Raw genomic sequence first — 20,137 nt, forward strand, 5'->3', positions numbered from 1 at the left:
CAAGATAATAACAGCAAAATTAATTAATATGAATGCAAATTCCAAAAGCTTGTTTGATCTTTTAATAAAACATGTTATCACATCACTTATCATTTTAAGTTTTTAACCATCAAAATATTTCATAAAAAATTTTAATAACCCAATATTAAATAAGCTTCAAGGACAAAATAGGAACTTTCCATAAGATTGAAATTTAGTAAAAAATATATGCTAAAATTCTGGAGTAAAAGTGTATAATCAAATTAATAATAATAATCAATCCCACCACCACGTTCTCCATTGCACAAAAGAAAACACAATGCCAAGATTCTCTCTAATTAAGATCGAATCTAACTAAGCATAATTCAGATTTTGACTGAAAATTTAATCCATGGCCAATAGGGACAAGAGTCTCTCTTCAATTTTCAAAATTAATTACTATTTACTTACTTTGTGGTCCTCCTCTTTTTATCTATGCATAAACAATAGCCAAATGAGGAAGAGTTTCTTAATATGTTATTGAGTTTCTTTTACAACATTGTTCGTACCAAGACAACATCATTTTGCCAGCTACAAATTCGTTCTATAAATTTGTAAGGTGAGAAGTTAATTCAAGATCGATAAACATTTAACAGAGGAGACCGGAGATCTCAAAAGCACCACAACGAGAGTTGTTACAATTGGGTTAATTCGTTACAATTGACACATGAGTACTCAGTCTCTCAACGATACGACACAATATATATATACATCCTTTGATTTGTCAAAATAAAGAAAATTGTTTAATTTAAGCACATTATCGAACAATCATTTTATAATGACATTCTATAAGAAATTAATAACACCCATCAATGAGTAAGACTAAAATGATTTCAGATTACCCCACCAAATTCAAACCAATTTGACAGGCCAAATCTCATGTCCAAATTAGTTTCATATCACTTAAAATTCTCACATTGTTTAATATTTAAATGCAACCTTTAAGACTTGCTTTTGGTTTCATTTTATAATACTACTTTAACAAATTTTATTTTATTATCTTATCAATATGGATTTAAAAATAAATAACTACACTAAAATGTAGACAGGTAATTTTAGAAGTCAATGATCTAAGTAGCCTCCTATAATATATGCTAGTTAAAGTATTTTTCTGTCCTTGTGTAGAATACTAGAATCTAAAAATGTTTTTTTACATAGCCACTCAACATGCACAAGGTACGATAGTTCGAGGGCAAAATGAGCTTTATTAGTTGAAAATGCTATCAATTTGATTTTTTTAAAGAAATTTTAATTTATATAAACAAAACTATTGGACCTATTTGGAAACATATGAAGCAAAAGTTGGGTGTAATTGAATTTGAATGAAAAAATATTATTAGATTTCTTAGTATATATAATTAAGATATATTTAAATATAAACTTGATTCCAAATTTGGGTATTTCAAACAAATCCTATATATTTTGGTATCCAAATGGTCTCAACTAAAAGAGAAATATCATAAAGATGAAAAAAAAAATTTGAAATATGTACCTCAACATTTTAACATTTTCTTAAAAAATCATAAATTAAATGTTTTTTTAGGGAAAATTAATGTTTATAAAAGATGTAGTATTGACTATTTCTCAAACTTAAAGGGTAATATGGACATATAGACAGATGTCCTAATTTGACAAGAATGTGTAAGTAAATAGTTGTGTAAGTTGATAAATTTGATCTAAATTATATATATATATATATATATATATATATATATATATATATATATATATATATATATATATATATATATATATATATATATATATATATATATATATATAGAGAGAGAGAGAGAAATGATTAGGTGAGGGAATTTGGTGAGGGAATGACGTGGCATAATCTTATTCGCTGAAAAAATCAAATAATTTCTCTTTTTTCTCTCTTTCCTCCCACTTTTACATTTTCCAACCAATGAAGGTGATGACACGTCATTCCCTCACCAAATTCCCTTACCAAATTCCCTTACTCTATCACTCCTCATATATATATATATATATATATATATATATTTATAATTAGATGTTGCAATATGACTAAATACTTGTGATGTACAAAAACACTAAAAATAATAATTATATTATAAACAACTTAAAAAACATCATATTTTATAAAGAAACGCAATTACTATTTTGGGTTCAAACTTATGATACTTTTATAATACGAGACTCAAATTTTCAATGTATTATTTAAATTTTGAACTTAATAATTTTAACTATGCAAGAATTTATCGTTAAATTGACTATTCATTGTAAAAGAAGAGTAAAGTGATTCATATTTTTTCTTTAAATTAGTCAAATATATGACATTTAATAATTACTTAGCAAACAAATTCACACATTAATCCATCCATGATCATGCATCTGATAATTTGAGCATCAAATTACACGATATAAAATTCGATCTTCTTAAAAGGACAAAACAATCTAAATTGAAACTCCAAAAAGTAAATAGAACTTTTATAAAATGTGTAAATAAGAAATTAACCCTAACGTAAAAAGGATAAAGAGAAAAGGGTGGGATGTGAATCTTGCTAAAAAATAAGTGCATGAAAAAAGAGGCCAATTAGCAAAGCCTGACATGTCCATATGGGTCTCATACTTTGGTTCAAAGGGGGAATTTTTGATGGTAAAAATTCTGCAAAAAGATTAAAGATGGCATTAAAAGGTGAATTCGAAAGCGAGATAAGCAACAATATAAATAGAAAATTAAAAAAAATAAAAACAATTTTTTTAGGGTGAGAAAAAAGGGTTTGGAATTTGTGTCCTTTAAAAGTCTCTTTTAAAGTGGTGGTATTCTGTTTGGGGTAAATGGAGATGTCCCAATCAATTAACCAATGCATGAAACAAAGGATCCAAAGTTAACAATAAGCATAAAGTGGGAGGCTTTCAATGAAAAATATGGTATTTTAAATTTTCCATATTATGTAATCATAATTCTACTACAACTTTATTAATGCACTTTAATTTATTTTTCTATTTAATATTTATAAAGGAGTGTTGTAATTATTATAGGCTTATAGCCCAAGATATGACATTTTATGGGCGATTATAGGACAATTAAGTGTTTTTATTTAATATTATCAATTTTATAACTTATTGAGCAAAACCGACAAAAGAAACCTAAAAAAAACGAAAAAGTATGCACAAAATACAAAAGGAAATTGGGATGACAAAACCACTACAACTCATGTTGTGCTCTCATTTTCTCAATGGATCTCACAAAATTACTTATAATTTTTATAAGGTATTTTAGGTGTTCAATGTGTGTTATTGTTGAAGATTGGCATAATTAATGAGCTTAATTGGGTGAGATGTATATTTATTAATGCATGTGCTAATGAATATGAATGAAGGTCGAACTAGGACAAGTGTCCATATGATTGGGGGTACGGAGGGAAGAAGACAAGATGTGCACGCATTAGATAGACGGGCTTCCCAAGGTTTAAATGAATACGATATCACTATGAGAGTTTTTCTATCTCGATGATGTTTCAAGGTTATGTTGATAATTCATATGTTCAAACGAGTTTGAGTAATGAGAATGCATATTTGATAAGCTTTGTTTTATTTATTGTAATTAAGTTTTATATTGCAGATTATATTGATATATTACTATGTGTTCGGGTCTTTGCTTTATAGTTGAGTTTTGATGCTAATTAGATTTTAATTATATTTGAATTCTTAAATTTTATTGCAACTTACTTTTATGCATATTGTCATTATTTTTAAGATTGTGTTTGTGAAAGAAGAAGGCTATTCTTAATTTTGTTGGTGGTTGGACTAATTGACAATAATCAACATGTGAACAATGAGCTTAATATATAGTCAATCTTTTATTACAACTTACAAGTTGAGCCACCAAAATTAATAAATATTAATCAATCTCAACCATAATCAACCAAAGTAAATTATTGATTATTTTATTATGAAAACTAGAATGACATTTTATGTCCTTCGCTTTCATTTAAAATGCTTTCAAGTGAAATCAAACGGAGACCTCTTAGTCTCTTAACCCGACTTTATCATTGGACTATCTTAGTAGTATAAAAAATATTTAATATCACTTATTTAATTAAGATAACAAAATTAATATTTAAGAGTTTTTTTTGTTAGGTCGAGTTATTTATGATTTTATTATGTTTTTTTGAAAAATAAATTGTTTAATGAAAAAGTATATTTTTGGATTTTTAATTGGTTGGATTAATGTAATATCTTTTTATATTTAGAATTAAAATTTTATAAAAATAAAATATAAATAATATTAGAGTTTTGATTGACGAATTGAATAGTCATATAATTATAAATAAAATTTGACATATAATTTTTTTAATAAAAAATATAATAAACATCAAACTAGCTATATTTTAAAAAGGGTTTGATTAATAAGAAATTAGTAAAATTATAATGGTACTATTTTTTTTGCTATATAATTATAATAAAATCAAAATCTTGGTTATGGTTTGTAATGTCATCAACATATAAATGATATGATTCTGTTTGGAAATCCCTTTTTCTCAAGCTGAAGGTGGACAAATTTTATTTATTTTTAAATAATATTTTTAATATGAGTATTGATTAAATAAAATAATATATATTTTTTTATAATTATATATTAACAAATTTAATAATATTTCATCCAGTATAACTTATATATGTTTCAATATCCATAATCATTTTCTTGTTTTTGTGAGCATGATAGTTTTTAGACTATTTATTTATTATATAAACATAAATTAATAAGACAACTTTTTATTCTTGATACTAAAGATTTCATTATATTTTCTCAAGTATCTAATTTAAGAAGAAAAAAATTATATCATATTTAAAACCAAAATTGTTAATTTTAAGATTTATTATAATGCTTAGTGATTATGCCAAAATAATTAGTAAATATATGTTTAAATTTAAAATCCGGTAAGCTTAACTTTTAAAAATAATATCAGAATATATTTTTTATAACATTAAATTTTTACCTTAAACTTAAATAAATCTCATATTATTAAACCAATTTTTTTTTATTAGTGGTCATTTTATTTACACAACTACCATTTATAATTAAAAGCTATATTTCATATAGACTCATTTTAAAATTTAAATTAAATTATCACTAGTTGTTTTTTATAAATATGAAAGATTATTGTTATTTTGTTAAATTTGTATTATTAATGTGAAATAAAACATATTTAAACATGCCATTTATTTTATTAATTGAATAATTCAAATTACAAAAATTTGGTTTAAAAGATCAATAATTAGGAAAAATGGATACTGTTATGTAAATAATCAGTTGACATTTTGAGAATATTTTTCAATTTTTTTTAAACTTCAATTTCATGTATTTATTATGACAGAACATGTTTTCACTGGTAATAATTGTTTTGGAATTTTTTTTATTATAGCCTCTACTTTTGTATAACTATTTGAAAATGTTTTCTCTATACAAATATCAGGATTTAAAAGAGTTAAAAATAAATACCTTATTAGATGAAATATGTATTTCATGTATTTATTTAGTAATGTTTAAAATATTTTTATTATTTAATTATTTAATAGAATAAATAATTGATAGTGAAATATTTATTTATTTAAATCCAATCCAGACAACAAAAAATCCAAATAAATCACATTCCTACAGTCCTACTGGCTACTACCAAACATTCTACATTTTTTTTTCATTATAACAATTGACTATAAATTTCAACTAAAAAAAATTAATAATTTTTTTAATAAAAGTATATATATAAAAAAAGCAACGCGCCATAAAGTTGGAAAAGCAAAAGCACTCCTCTCTCATTAAGTTTTTTATTTTTTTAAAAAAGAGAAAAAAAACAAGCCTTTTATTTCTTCAATACATCCAACCCCAATTATTATTATTTGTTTCGTAGAGCCTACATTTAATTATTTTTTCCTTTTTTTTATAAACAAATTACATTAGTTTAATAATTCAATTGATCAATTGATTTATTTCTAGATAATTTGAATTAAAATTCAAATACCTTATAAACAAACTTAAGTGCTCTAAAGCAAAACTTGAGTCATGTTAACAAAAAGAATACTTTAGATATTTCTCTTTCTTTTCAGAGTTTATTTTATTTTTTTAATTCAATATTTATATTTTATGCTATATTTAATAAATATAATAAAATTGTATTAGTTTTATAACAAATAACATATTTTAATTGGTTAAATTTTGGTTAACACTATAGGGATTAATACTTTGTTGAATTGTTATTTTTGTAGACTGTAAATGCCCTTGTGAGAACGGCTTAAAAGCCGACCGTCTAGTTGGTCTTATCTTTATCGTAACCTCTTTCCCGTATACTTATATTTTAATTTAATATATTTTTAATGAAAAATTGACCCTTAAATATTTAATATTATAAACAGTTTTTTTTTTCAAAATCACAATCTAGTTTTGTAAGTCATTTATAAATTTAAATCAATTAATTAAAAAATTATTAGATTAAAAAAATGATATAACTAGTTCTTGAACTACACATACCATTACCAACTAAACTATTTAACATATATATTTTAAATTAATCTTTTTTATTAGTTTATTTAACTAAAAAATGAGTAGATATAATTGTAATAATTTAAAAGTGTTTTAAATTAAATTGTGATTAACTTTTTACACTTTAAGATTTTGAAAAAAATGGTTCATTTAATTCAATTGGTTCTTTTAAGTTTTAAATTAGTTTATTTATATAATTAATTGTTTATTAATTTTTTAATAATAAGTGGTATATTGTTTTTGTATAATTTATACTTCAAGAAAAAAAATAGTTACAGAACATGTTTCACGTTACCTCCAAAATGATACAAAAATTTATTGTGATCTCTTATCTACACATATTACCAATAGATTGTATATATATTAATAACCAACAAATTATAGTGTTATAATAAGTAAGAATTATTATAAGAGATTATTTATTTATTTAATTTTGTCACATGGGATACAACTCATCTTATATTTTAATAAAAATAAATAAAGAAACTTACCCAAAAACAATTAATAGAGTAGGTCCTTGTTCTGATATGTGGATTCTTTCAAAAGCTACTTCTCTTGTACATAATAGTTATATTAACATTAATTAAAACCATTAATTATATTGAACCAAACTTGAAACATTGACAAAACGATTCATAAAATCTAATGTATTTTTAGAATTTAAGTTTAAACGGTAAAAAGTTAGTGCCAAATTCAATTCTTATTAAAAACAAAAGTAGGGAATTAACAAAATAATTTATAAAATATAATATATATTATAAGAATCTAAACTTAAAGTGGAAAATATTATAAACATTGACAAAACTATTCATAAAATAAATTATATTTTAAAATGTTAAAGCATAAAAGTTTGATTTATACTAAAAATATATTAACACAGTAATTTATAAAATATAATATATTTTAAGAATTTAAGCTTAAAACATACAAAATTATGAAAAACAATGAAAAATGTTAAATTCCATTCATATTAAATATATAACTAATGAAGTGGGTAGGGTGATGGTTGGTTTGTTTTCTTTAAAGAATAAATTAAAGTTTGGTAACATTTTTTTTAATAATTTAGTTTTTAATTGAAAACTTAGTTTTGAACATAAAACTTGAAACTTATAAGTTATTATATTTTATCCTCAACTAAAATGTTTTTATATATTAATTATCTTAGAATAGAATAAACAAAAGTTATAATTTTAAATCCTAGTATAAAACTAATTTATAATAAAGTAAATGACATCAATATTTTACTATTATATTTTATGAATTTATATTAGATCAGTTAACAAAAAAGAGTATAAAATTATATTTTTTGCAAGTGTGATAATATTTATTAATGATATTAATTACTTGTTATACTAAAATTCATATTGGAAATCATTTTAAATTAAAAAAATATATTGTTCTAAAAATATTATTATAAATCTTATAAAGCTTAAATTTTAAAATAACTCAAATTAATATTTAAATAATATTTAAAATCTAACACACCATATCATAAATCACAAATTTTATACTATATCACATAAGTAAATTAGTTTTTAACTCGTTTAATTTTTTTTATAGATGAATATTTTGTCAAATCATAATTTTTTTGAATAAAGTTTTTTTGGGTATATATTTTTTTAATATCAAAACTTTTGTCAAATAAGTTTCTTTTCCAAATTTTCTAAAAACTTGTACAAAAAAATGTCTTTATATTTTTTTTTCTATAAAATAACCATAAAATATATAGATAATATAATATAAGAATTATTAGTTTAATCGGTTAAAATAGTGTAAAAAAAAGGTAGCCTAGTGTTTTGCGAAGACCAGTTAAACATTATTATATATATATATATATATTATTTATTATGTTAGTAATTATTAAGTAAGTTTTAAGAGAAATGATTAGGTGAGGGAATTTGGTGAGGGAATGACTGGCATAATTTTATTCGCTGAAAAAATCAAATAATTTCTCTCTTTTCTCTCTTTCCTCCCACTTTTACATTTTCCAACCAATGAAAGGTGATGCCACGTCATTCCCTCACCAAATTCCCTCACTCTATCACTCCTCAAGTTTTAATTAGAATATTAATATTACAAATAATTATACTATTAACAGTAAAAAAATGAAACATACCTTAAAATAAAGCTAAAGATTTATATTGGACATGTCATGTTTTATATTTAATATAAATTCTTAATTATAATTAAAAAACTTCGTAATCTTTAATATTAAATATATATTATTATAATATTACGAATATCTACCTAATTTATAAAATAGATAAAATTTTAAATGAAAAAAATCAAATTATAAAAATATGATTTAAGATTTAATCTACTCTCCATTTTACCAAACTATATTATTAATATTATATTTTAGAACTTGTCATTATTATTAATTAATTTTTAATTAGAGTAATAAGTTGGTAATTGAATATTTAAAATTTAAAAGGTATGATTATGCTGATTTTTAAAAATAATTATTTTTTTAATAAAAAAACTTAAATTGTATGAATATATAATAATAAAATGTAAGGTAATAATTAAACAAATATAATATATTTTAATTAATAAATAAAATAATAAAATAAATGAGAAAAAATAAAATAATATTTGATTAAATTGTGATTTTTTAACTAACAAGGTCTAAGAGAATTATAGGCCTAAATTTATAATAAAAATATTTATATTTATATTATAAATTTCATATTATATTTTAAATTATTAATTAATTAAAAAACTATATAATATAATATTAAAAATATAATTAAATACGATAATTTAAAGAACAAAATTTATTTAACAATAAGAAATTAAATGTTATGGAGTATATATACACCATTATTAAAATTTATGAATATCTATTAATTTTATAGATGTAATTTAAGATTTGCTTCATTTATATTTTTGGAAATCTTTAATTATTATTATTGATTAAATAATAATAATAATATTTATGAAGTAATAATTGATTATTTTTTTATTATTACATAAAAATATATTAAATAGTAAAAGTAAAATAAGTTCTTATTATATGGTTTATGTTTTTATTATATTCTATATTAATAGTAATAACTAAAAGAGAAATTGTCTAATATTGATATAAATGTGAAAATTAAATAAATTAAATTGTATTAAATAAATCAAATTATCAAACTAAATATGAAAAAATAATAATATTTTTTTTTAAACTCTTTGACTTAATATTATAAAAGAAAATAATAAACATCTATTTTTTAACTCTCAAATCAAACAGATTCACTTATTATTATTATATATTTTTTAAAATATATAATTTGAATTTAACTTATATTTAATATATAATTTTTTTTAATAATTAAGTGTTTTTTAAGTATACCAATTTTTAATTTATTAAACTAAATTGATCAATATATCGAATAAATAAATCGAATAAAACATTTTTATTTCATAATTTTACATTTTATTTTTTTACTAATGGCTTAATTAATGATTCTTAACTAATATTTGGCTCAGAAATTTTTGCTTAGTATAAACTTGTTAAAATTGGTTAATGTGAAATTAACAATAAATTTATTAATACAAATATGTTATTTTAAATGATAAATAAATAAAATTAATTCAAAAAATAAAATTTTTAAAGACTGATTCAAAAATAAAATTACCTTTTCAGTTTAAGGGACAAAATTGGAAGGATATAATTTTTATGTGTAGCATAGATAAATCAAAAATAAATGAAAAGGACAGTAGAAATTAGAGACCACGTGTCACTACCCCGAACAAATGGACAAAAATATTACGGGCAGTAGGCAGAACTCAGAAGGGCAGTAAGTAGTAGGGTCAGTGCACACTGGCACTCACCAGCCATTACCCTTTGTTACATTTATTGGGGTAATTTAATTTTAGATTAATTTTCAGTTTCCATAAATTAATTAATGTCTAGTACATTATTAAATCGTTGGCATTAAACTTCTCGAAAAAATAAATAAATATATATTTATATATAAAAAAATCCTTTAAACTCTATTTTGGTCTAAACATCATAGAACAATAAATGTAAATATATTATGACTGTATACCATCCTTATGGGTTAATTTCATCTTTTCTTTTTTCATTCACTGTAAACAGCAAATTCAAGACATAATCAATTAAAATAATAGAATATATTCTATTTGTTTAGTTTAATTATCAAAATTGCCTAATGTGCATCAGCACAAAAATAAATTCTACACAAAATGTTGGACTCTAAAAATCAATATTTACACTTAAAACCTAACTTACTATTTGTTTAATATATATACATCTAAGGATCACAATTAATTTAAAGGGTAATTTTCAAATAGATAGCTTAAATTTGCGGTAAATGATAAAATGAAAAGTGACAACACTAGACGACAACGAATTTCGGAACAATGAAAATTAGTTAATAGATTCGAGAATTAATTACAATAAAATTGAATAAAGTAATTCAAATATCCATAAACAAGATTTCTAAATATTCAATTTAGATGATAATAGAACGGTCATATGATGCATATCATTTCAATTAGTCTTGATTACAAAATTAGTCTTGTTCAAAACATTTTCCCTTATTGAATTAGATTATTTTTGGTATGGATGAAAGAAATCAAAAAAATTCCTATTTGATAAAAAGAAATTACCAAAAAGATTAATAATTTTAAAGTTTATTTTTAGACAGAATTTAAGAAAATAGTAATTAGATACTGTAAAAAGAAAGAAGAAAAGAAGGATATTACCTGTTTTCCCATCACACACATAGTCCAGACTCTCTCTCTATCTCTCTCCCTCTTGCCTTCTTCCTTGGGTGCTGTTTATATTTTGCTTCTTCAATTGCTTTCTCTTGTGTTCTTCTTCTCTCTCTCTTCCCATTTACCCTAGGCTAGAGGCCAATAAGAATACACAATTGTTCCTGCATAAGACCAAATCATATATACAGTGAGAGAGGAAGGGTTTATAGATTCATATCTGATTTGTTCTTGTTTCTTTCATTGAGTAAAATCTTCTTCGTCTTCATCGATAAGTTAGAAGAGTCGAATTGGTCCATCTCTGCTGCTGCATCCATTCATTTTATTTTACAGAGAAGAGTGTCATTTTAAGCAGAGACTGTGAAATCTAAAAATCCATATACACAAAACACATATCTATATAAACACTGTCACACAGAGAGATTGCAAATAGATAGGACATATATAGAAGAAAGAGAGACCATACCTGAATGGAGCCGAGTTTTGACTATGTAGGCGCAAGCCTTCTCTGTGCAGAAAACGGCACCGGCGTTTTTGAAGATGGGGGAAAGAAGGATCATCAAGATAAGAACTTTGATGAAACCCTCAATTGGAGGCTACCGGAGGTGACCGATGAATCCATGGGTTTAATGCTTGAGAGAGAAAATGAGTATTTACTCAGTGGGGATTATCTGGATAGGCTGACAAATGGGGATTTTGATTTCTTGGGTAGAACCGAAGCTGTTAATTGGATTGCAAAGGTTTGATTCATGCTCATGTTCATGTTCATTCCCATTCTTCTTGATCCATTTTTTTAGAATCATCAGTCTAGATTCATTAAATTTTTTATATATTTTTTTTTGGGTGATTTTAATTTTTCATGGATGAAGGGTTTTCTCTTCTCTCTCTCTCTCTCCAGCTAGCTATTAAGTTCATCACACAAAATCCGTGATGGGGTTAGGTGGGATGTTTTTGTTTTTGCCTTTCTAGTAGGGGTTTTAATGAAAAATAAAAATGTTAAGAATTTTTGCTCCATTTACCACTCTATTGACTTTTTTCCAACTCTGTTTTTTCTCTTTAATTGATAACAGTTTTTTATTTTAATTTTTAATTCAAACAGGTGCATGTCCATTTCAATTTCAGCCCAATCTGTGCATATTTGTCTATTAACTACATGGACAGGTTTCTTTCAGCCTATGAATCAGAATTACTAGTAAGTTTTGCTCACTCTTAACTATACAACTAAAAGTTAGAATACAAACCAAATAAACTAAGAAGAATTCTTATTCTTGTAGAAAGGTAAAGCATGGATGATGCAGTTATTGGCTGTAGCTTGTGTGTCTATTGCAGCCAAAATGGAAGAGACTGTGGTTCCTTTATCTCTTGATTTACAGGCATGAAACAAAACTAAACAAGAAATTCCCCTAGTTTTTTTGTTTGTTTTATTATTATAAAAATATTAATATATATATTAATTTAGATCAAATTGTGCTGATTTGATGAACAGATAGATGGTCATAGACCTATATTTGAAGGCAAGACTATCCAGAGAATGGAGCTTCTGGTTTTAACCACACTGAAATGGAGGATGAAGGCAATCACTCCATTTTGTTTCCTAGATTTCTTCCAGAGAAAGATGATGAATAAGGATGATAAGGATGATGATGGGAAAAGATTCTTTTCTAGATGTTCAATTCACAAATCAACCCAAATCATTTTGAACATGATAGTAAAAGGTATATGATTCTATGAATTTAAATGTTGGATTTTCATGACAATGCTAACAATTAAAAACAGGGAATGATCTGTTGGAATTCAAGCCGTCTGAGATAGCAGCAGCAGTGACAATGTCTGTAGTTGGAGAAGTTCAAACAGTAGATTTTCAGGAATCTATATCCGGACTCATTCACTATGTAGAAAAGGTAAAAATAATAAATTACTTTGGTGGTCCATATTTGAAAAGCCAACAATTGTGTCGATTTGTCTGGTGGTCATAATTTTGACATAAAGTTGTATCATTATGGACCCAAGGATAGACAAGGAATGTTCTTCTGTATATGGATTTGGTTAGCTAAAAGGATGGTTTGATCTTATGAATGATTGTTTTCTTTTAATTAATCAGGAGAGGTTGCTCAAGTGTTTTGAATCTGTTCAAAAGGCTTCTTCTACAGTAGCTGCTGCTGCTGCTGCTGTCTCATCTGTACCTCAAAGTCCTAATGCTGTTCTGGATGCTGCATACTTGAGTTATAATAAAACTGATGGATCTTCAACAACATCGCTAGTTGTTGGGTCATGCTCAAATACTTTGCAGAGCAGTTCAAGTGTTAATTAAAGAGGAAAGCTCTAAATGGGATGTTATCAGTTTGGTTTTGATGGGATGAGAGTTTTTTATTTTCATTTTTCTTTGGTGTGTCTTCCAAAATAGTTAAAAGAAAAAAAGAAAAAAAAAATGTGAAAATCTTTCTGTCATTTTATAGGTAAAAAATGAAACCAGGTAATGTAAAAAGATAATGAATGAATAAGATGGTTCATGAGGAAGCTAGACTGGAGGACAGATTATTTTGAGAAAACATGTAGACATTTTTGTTCTTCTGGTGAGACCTCATTTGGAATAGGCAGGCTGTCAAGGTTTGAACACTCATTTGTTAAAGAGAAATGAATTGGCAGAGGGAGGGGTTAGAAAAATATGGCAAACTGTCTTGTTTTGTCAATCTTATTTATATATATATTTCTTTTAATTTCATTTGTTGTTTAGAAAAATAGAAAACTTAACAGAGTGGAATTATTATTTTTTAAACTGTTTAGAATTTTATATATGATTTATATAGAGACCTGGCTTATTATTTTTACCTTATATAAGACAAAATCCTCATTATTTTAGATTATTTTGGTTATTTTTTAATTGATCTATTATTGAAAACCATTTTGAGTAAGGTTATAAGCTTTTTGTATAGCCCACTAGTATTTTGTTTGACTCTATGTCTCTGTTAGAAGACTCTTTGGTTTTGATGATAAAGCACCTGCAATCCTGACTCATGTCATTCAGTCATGGCTTATGACTCATGAGGCATGTGGGTATCTACAAATATTATGTTATTTAAGCCACTTAACTATTTCCCAATTCTTTATATAAGCCTTCAAACTTTCTAAAGTTATAAATATCTTTAAAAATATCCAATTTTAAAAATGTTTACACTTTTGAAATAACCCAACAGTTTATGACCTAAAAAATTTAAGCTCAATATGCTAAATCATTTAATTGAAATTTTAATATAATATTTAAAGTTTTCATGTATATTTTCTTTTTCTTTTATTATATCTGAATTCTGACCCAAGTTAGACAGAATGGTATAAGTAATAAGTCTATGGTTGAAGTGGGGGGAGAGCGGAAGTCTATCCAATTTCAAGGTATAAAAGCTTTATTTGAAAAACAAAATCGAAAAGATGAAAGAGACAAAAGTCCAATTCATTTTCAAATAAAGAAAAAATAATGGTAGATCTCATGACAGTAACTGAACTATATTTTGATTTAACTTTTTCTGATGGTGGCCTGCAACTAATAATAATAATAATAATAATGGTGTATCAAGATTACATAAAAATACATTTGTTTTAGTCAATGAACAAGAAGAATTTGATTCTCAAATCATTATGGTTTATCCTTTAAAAAGCAGGGATGGCACTATATTTTTGTGTTCTCAATTATCAAATTATAGTAAAATAATGACCATTTATATGAAATGAGATTATTGCGCTATATAATCACACTAATTTTTTTATTCATATAAATATAAAATTATTGAACAATAATTATAATATTGTTTAAACTTAAGTCCTGATCAGTCCTAAATAAAACCAACAAGATTTGGGCCTTAGGCAGCCCTTCTCATCCACACACACATATATATATATATATATATATATTTTGGAGTTAGGGCCATTAATTTCATTTTTTTTCTCTCGTTAAGATTAGTTTTAAGTTCATTATATTTTGTAATTTTTTTTTATCTTTTAAGTTAATTTATTGATCTTCATATTACAAAGAGTTTATTTGGCCTAGGGGAAATTCCAAGGCTGATTGTACAGTTATTTTAATTAAGAGAAATATATGAAAAGAGAATTTGAGAGAGAAAATAGGAATAATATGTCATCATATTGGCTGAAAAAGGATAAAAGTGTAATTAGATTGATTGTGTGTCACGTAATTCTCTCTCAAATCTTTTCCACAATCATTTCTCGAGTTAAAACCCTAAATCGCATGTTGAGAGAAGTAACTTTAGTAATCTAAATTGGAAGGAATATGATTTTCTCCTATTAAGCAAGGTTTCCATGTTAGAGCTCTAGCATTGAAAATTTTCATTAAAAAAATACAAAATTGAGAAAGATGTAAAGATCTAGTGAAATAATATATAATGTGAAAGAATTTAGTCAAATAATATATAATGCTGAGGAGCTCAATATTTGACATTTCCATTATTTTATGGCTATAAATTAGAATAGATAAAAATAACTGGAATATGACTAAAGGAGGAGTCGTGATTTAAAATTTACACGATTTCTTTTTTCAAAACCAATATAATATAATAATAGAAGCTAAATATGCATTTGAGGAAATAAATTATCTCTAAATAATAAAAGCTAAAGGTTCTCTCTTATTTGATACGAAAAACTTTTTTAACATATTTCTATTGTTCGTTCTGTAATTGTTGAAACAAATAAATTAAAACTAAATCTATCAAATGATATTGTTCAAACTTTTTTGTTTCAAATAAATTTCGACACAATTCTGAGATAATGGACATACTTTAAAAATTTTCACTACAATCTCCGTAATCTCAAAATGTTGTAGTTGACACATCAAATTATGCATTTTATATTCGGTGAAATCCTCGGAATAAAATTTTACGACAATAATCAAAATTTTGTTAAAGTTGAACTTTTTAAATTTATCATATGAGTTCAAAGTAAACTAAAAAATATAAATTTGATTGTCATATTATTTCATCTGAAATTTAATTATTTTAACTGAAAATCTATTGTAACATTGAATATATAATAATAAAATTGATGTTCAACTATAATGATATTTTTTTTAGACATGAATAGATACATTTCTTGTAATTATCACTTATTTTTATTATATTAACATTTAATCTAATCTCATGCAAAATGACATGAATACGAAATTATGAACTTGGATTCTCCTCTAGTTATTAGGTTTACATTTGTGAGGGTTATAGCAATGCACCTTATAGTCCACATTCATATTGGGAAATAGTATTAGGCTCATTTAAAAAGGAGAAAAACACACAAAGAAACACATGACACAATTATAATGTCAAACTTCCACATTTGTTGTTGTCATATACATGTACATTACTACCTAGGTGATTGCTCGGGTGACCACTCAAAACAATATAATTTATTCAAGCTTAATAAAAAAAATATTCTCTGAAAAATTGAAAATTATTTTATCAATAAACCCTTATAATTTGAAATTCATTTATTTATATTTTTTAATCCAAATAGCTCTAAATTGAAATACATTCTTTCACCAAGTTTGTATAATTTTGTATATCATATTATTTTGCACAAGAATAGATATTAATTACCATATAAAATTATCATTATAAAAAATAGTCGTTCATGTCGACAAAAAATATCAATATCATAGTTAAACATCACTTTCATTAAGATATATTGAATAGTGCAATATATATTTTAGTTGGAAGAGTTAAACTTCATATATTTAACAATCAAACTTTATTTTTAGTTTTACTTTGGATCCAAACAATAAATTTTAAAAGTTCAACATTGACAAAATTTTGACTCTTACCGAGAAATATTATCTCAGGAATTTCACCGAATATGAAATGCATTATTAATTTGAGGTGTCAACTATAACATTTTGAGTTTGATGTAGTTAGTAATGAAAATTTTCAGAATATGTCTATGATCTTAGAATTGTATCGAAGTTTATTTGAAACAAAAAAGTTTGAACAATATCATTTGATTGACAAGTTTATCCGTTTAGTTTTAAATCTATTTGTTTCAACGACAACTACATAACGCATTTCTGCTGTGAAACATGTTAAAAATATTTTTCGTAATAGAATGAGAGAAACTTTTTAACAGATTTAATGATCATCTACCTTAAAAGATAATTTACTTTAAGTATAACTCAGATTATATTATTGATGAATATTATAAATCCAAAAATCACAGTTACCTGGTTGCATAGTAAATGTTTGCATATTCAGTTTCTGTTATGGTGTTATATCGATTTTTATAATAAAAAATTAGTCTGGATATATTTTAAATTCTAGTTCCTGTCTTCTTCATAACATTGTACAGGGATTTCTGTTATTTTACAGTAAGGAACATGATGTTATTGGATGGAGTATTGTTTTTGTACTAATAAGTGTCCTTTTCTCCACATCCTCTCTGTTAGATTTTGGTATTTAGTGTTAGTCTTTCCAATTTAGTACTCATTCCATCCCTTATGTCCTCTTCCAATATAACTAAATATTATTAAATAAGTATGGAATAGAAGACAAGAGCCTTGAAATTATAAAATACCCATACCTTAGTTTAGATGAACATTGAGATATTGGTCTTTTGCAAGAAGTAAAATAAGTTGCCATTGAAGTTTTAACCTCCTTCCATGCCAACTTTTCATCCTTCAGGTAGAATGACCTGTGAACACAACTATATATCAACAACTCAAAACTTGCTCTAATCAATCAGACGCAACTGAATCTCAGGACTAGTTAAATTTCTTATTATCTCCTAAATTGATTTCAGGAAAAAATATCAGTAATGCAGAGATAAAAGTTGTAGGAGCAGAAAGGAACAATTCAATGAATCAGAAGAAGATTTTGATATGCTCATAATGTTGAAAGATTGCAAGGTTTCTTCCAAATAAATTGTTGGAAACTGAAATCTATATCGAATATCAAAAGGATTATCATGGAAGCAATGAATTTCAAAGGGAAAAAAGAGTTTAAGGCTGTTGAATGCGGTAATTAATGATTTGAAAGCAAACAAAATTAACAGATAAAAGATTATACACCATTGCTGAAAGTGAATGTGATATTGGCAAACAGATATGATGCATATTAAAGACTCACTGAGCAAACATTGCAAGCATCAGATAACTGTATAAGATTTTCGAAGGAAAAAGAACGAACCTCCTAATATGATCTATGTAATGTTCTGTTCCAAAACAAGCTCAAATTTCATTCTAGGAAGGACAATCAAGGAAAAATTGTTTCAGTTTATATCAACAAATTCTTCTTCAAGGAGCTTTTGAGCAAACATCATTGTGATCATAACTTGATCATATACAGCCAACTTACACTGAAGACAAAGAACTATTTCAGAAAGAAATGCAGCTACAACACAAGAAACAGAATCATCTATTTCAGGCGATGAGATCACTAATTACCTTAAGATTTCTTCAATTCCTCGAACGGAAATCCTCATAGTTTAGCCATCATTAGCTCAGCTGTATATGATCCTATGTACTAACTTAATCATATACAGCCAACTTCCACTGAATACAAAGAACTATTACAGAAATCAATCAACAACACAAGAAACAGAATCATCTACTTCAGGCGATGAGATCACTAATTACCTTAAGATTTCTTCAATTCCTCGAACGGAAATCCTCATAGTTTAGCCATCATTAGCTCCGCTGTATATGATCCTAAGTCCTAACTTAATCATATACAGCCAACTTCCACTGAAGACAAAGAACTATTACAGAAATCAATCTACAACTCAAGAAATTGAATCATCTACTTCAGGCGATGAGATCACTAATTAGTAATTACCTTATGATTTCTTCAATTCCTCGAACAGAAATCCTCATAGTTTAGCCATCATTCTCTCCTTAAAACAGTCTATTCGAACAGTGGAGCTCTGCTGCGATCAGATCTGGACGATACAATTGATTAAGCGCGGGAGATGTGGAACTGAATGAATGAAATATGCATGGCGGTTATGGAATTCGAATTCAATGTATATGGGAAATAATGAAAATATCCCTAGGGCCTACCATTTGAAGAGGCCCAATAATCCTTAGGTCCACAAATAATAATTTTTGAGAGAGAAAAATATTACAAAATACAAGTCATGAAACAAAGCCCAATATCTTCTTTTTTGTACGGGGCCTACTTGTGAAAGATAAAGTGATTAACAATACAAAAAATTTAAATAACTATGCATGGTACTAAAATAAGGATAATTTTTTTTTTTTTTGAAACGCCGGATTTCGCGTCTTTTTCGAATGCGACTAATTCTCACGGATTAAACACCAATTAAACCAAACGAACCACTCTCTTATGATTTTATAAATTTAGCAAAAAAAAAAAAAAAAAAAAATACATAAATGATGTATTCCTTTGAGGAGATGGGTATTGAAAAATATAATTAAATATATTTATACATAAATTTTTTTTAAAATTTATTTTTATAAAAGTTAAGTGACAGTTCAAGGCATGAATGATCTCTCTGATCTGGTCTAGGACCTGGGGGAGTGTGTTTGTGGTGTGGGGATGATAACACATGTGATGTGCATGCATGCAAGCAATTGTATTAAAAGTAATTATTATTATTATTATTATTATTATTATTGGGTTCAACTTTGTAGTACTATCTCATAAATCACTACTTCAGACAGACCCCCATGCGCTCTTTCTCTCATAAATCTTTTTTTTTTTTACAAGGATAAAAGTCATTTATTTTATGATTGCCATAACAAAAAAAAAATATAGAAAAGGTTAAAAGAACATCATAGGAAGAAATGAAAAAATAATAAAAAAAACACGCCTCCACTGGCGGCTACTGTTGTATTAATACTCTGGCAGTGTGGGGCCCAAACCATTAAGAAAA

At 25.3% G+C, this 20,137-nt stretch overlaps 1 protein-coding gene across 1 annotated transcript; it reads left to right on the top strand.

Moving 5' to 3' along the window:
- The first annotated feature begins 11,477 nt into the window (after positions 1–11,477).
- Positions 11,478–13,811, top strand: LOC124946018 (cyclin-D4-2-like). Its single transcript, XM_047486565.1, has 6 exons — positions 11,478–12,000; positions 12,360–12,452; positions 12,535–12,633; positions 12,747–12,975; positions 13,037–13,161; positions 13,362–13,811. The coding sequence occupies exons 1-6, from the start codon at positions 11,731–11,733 to the stop codon at positions 13,569–13,571; spliced, it is 1,026 nt and encodes a 341-aa protein (XP_047342521.1). The 5' UTR covers positions 11,478–11,730; the 3' UTR covers positions 13,572–13,811.
- The last annotated feature ends 6,326 nt before the right edge of the window (positions 13,812–20,137 follow it).

Source organism: Impatiens glandulifera, chromosome 7 (genome assembly GCF_907164915.1).
Source record: "Impatiens glandulifera chromosome 7, dImpGla2.1, whole genome shotgun sequence".
NCBI lineage: Eukaryota > Viridiplantae > Streptophyta > Magnoliopsida > Ericales > Balsaminaceae > Impatiens > Impatiens glandulifera.

What these genes read in the sequence shown, in the direction of transcription:
- LOC124946018 (XM_047486565.1), top strand. Translation starts at nt 11,731, where the DNA reads ATGGAGCCGAGTTTTGACTATGTAGGCGCAAGCCTTCTCTGTGCAGAA. An exon ending in CTGTTAATTGGATTGCAAAG is followed by an intron (nt 12,001 to 12,359) that starts GTTTGATTCATG and finishes TAATTCAAACAG; the next exon opens with GTGCATGTCCATTTCAATTT. An exon ending in CTTTATCTCTTGATTTACAG is followed by an intron (nt 12,634 to 12,746) that starts GCATGAAACAAA and finishes TTTGATGAACAG; the next exon opens with ATAGATGGTCATAGACCTAT.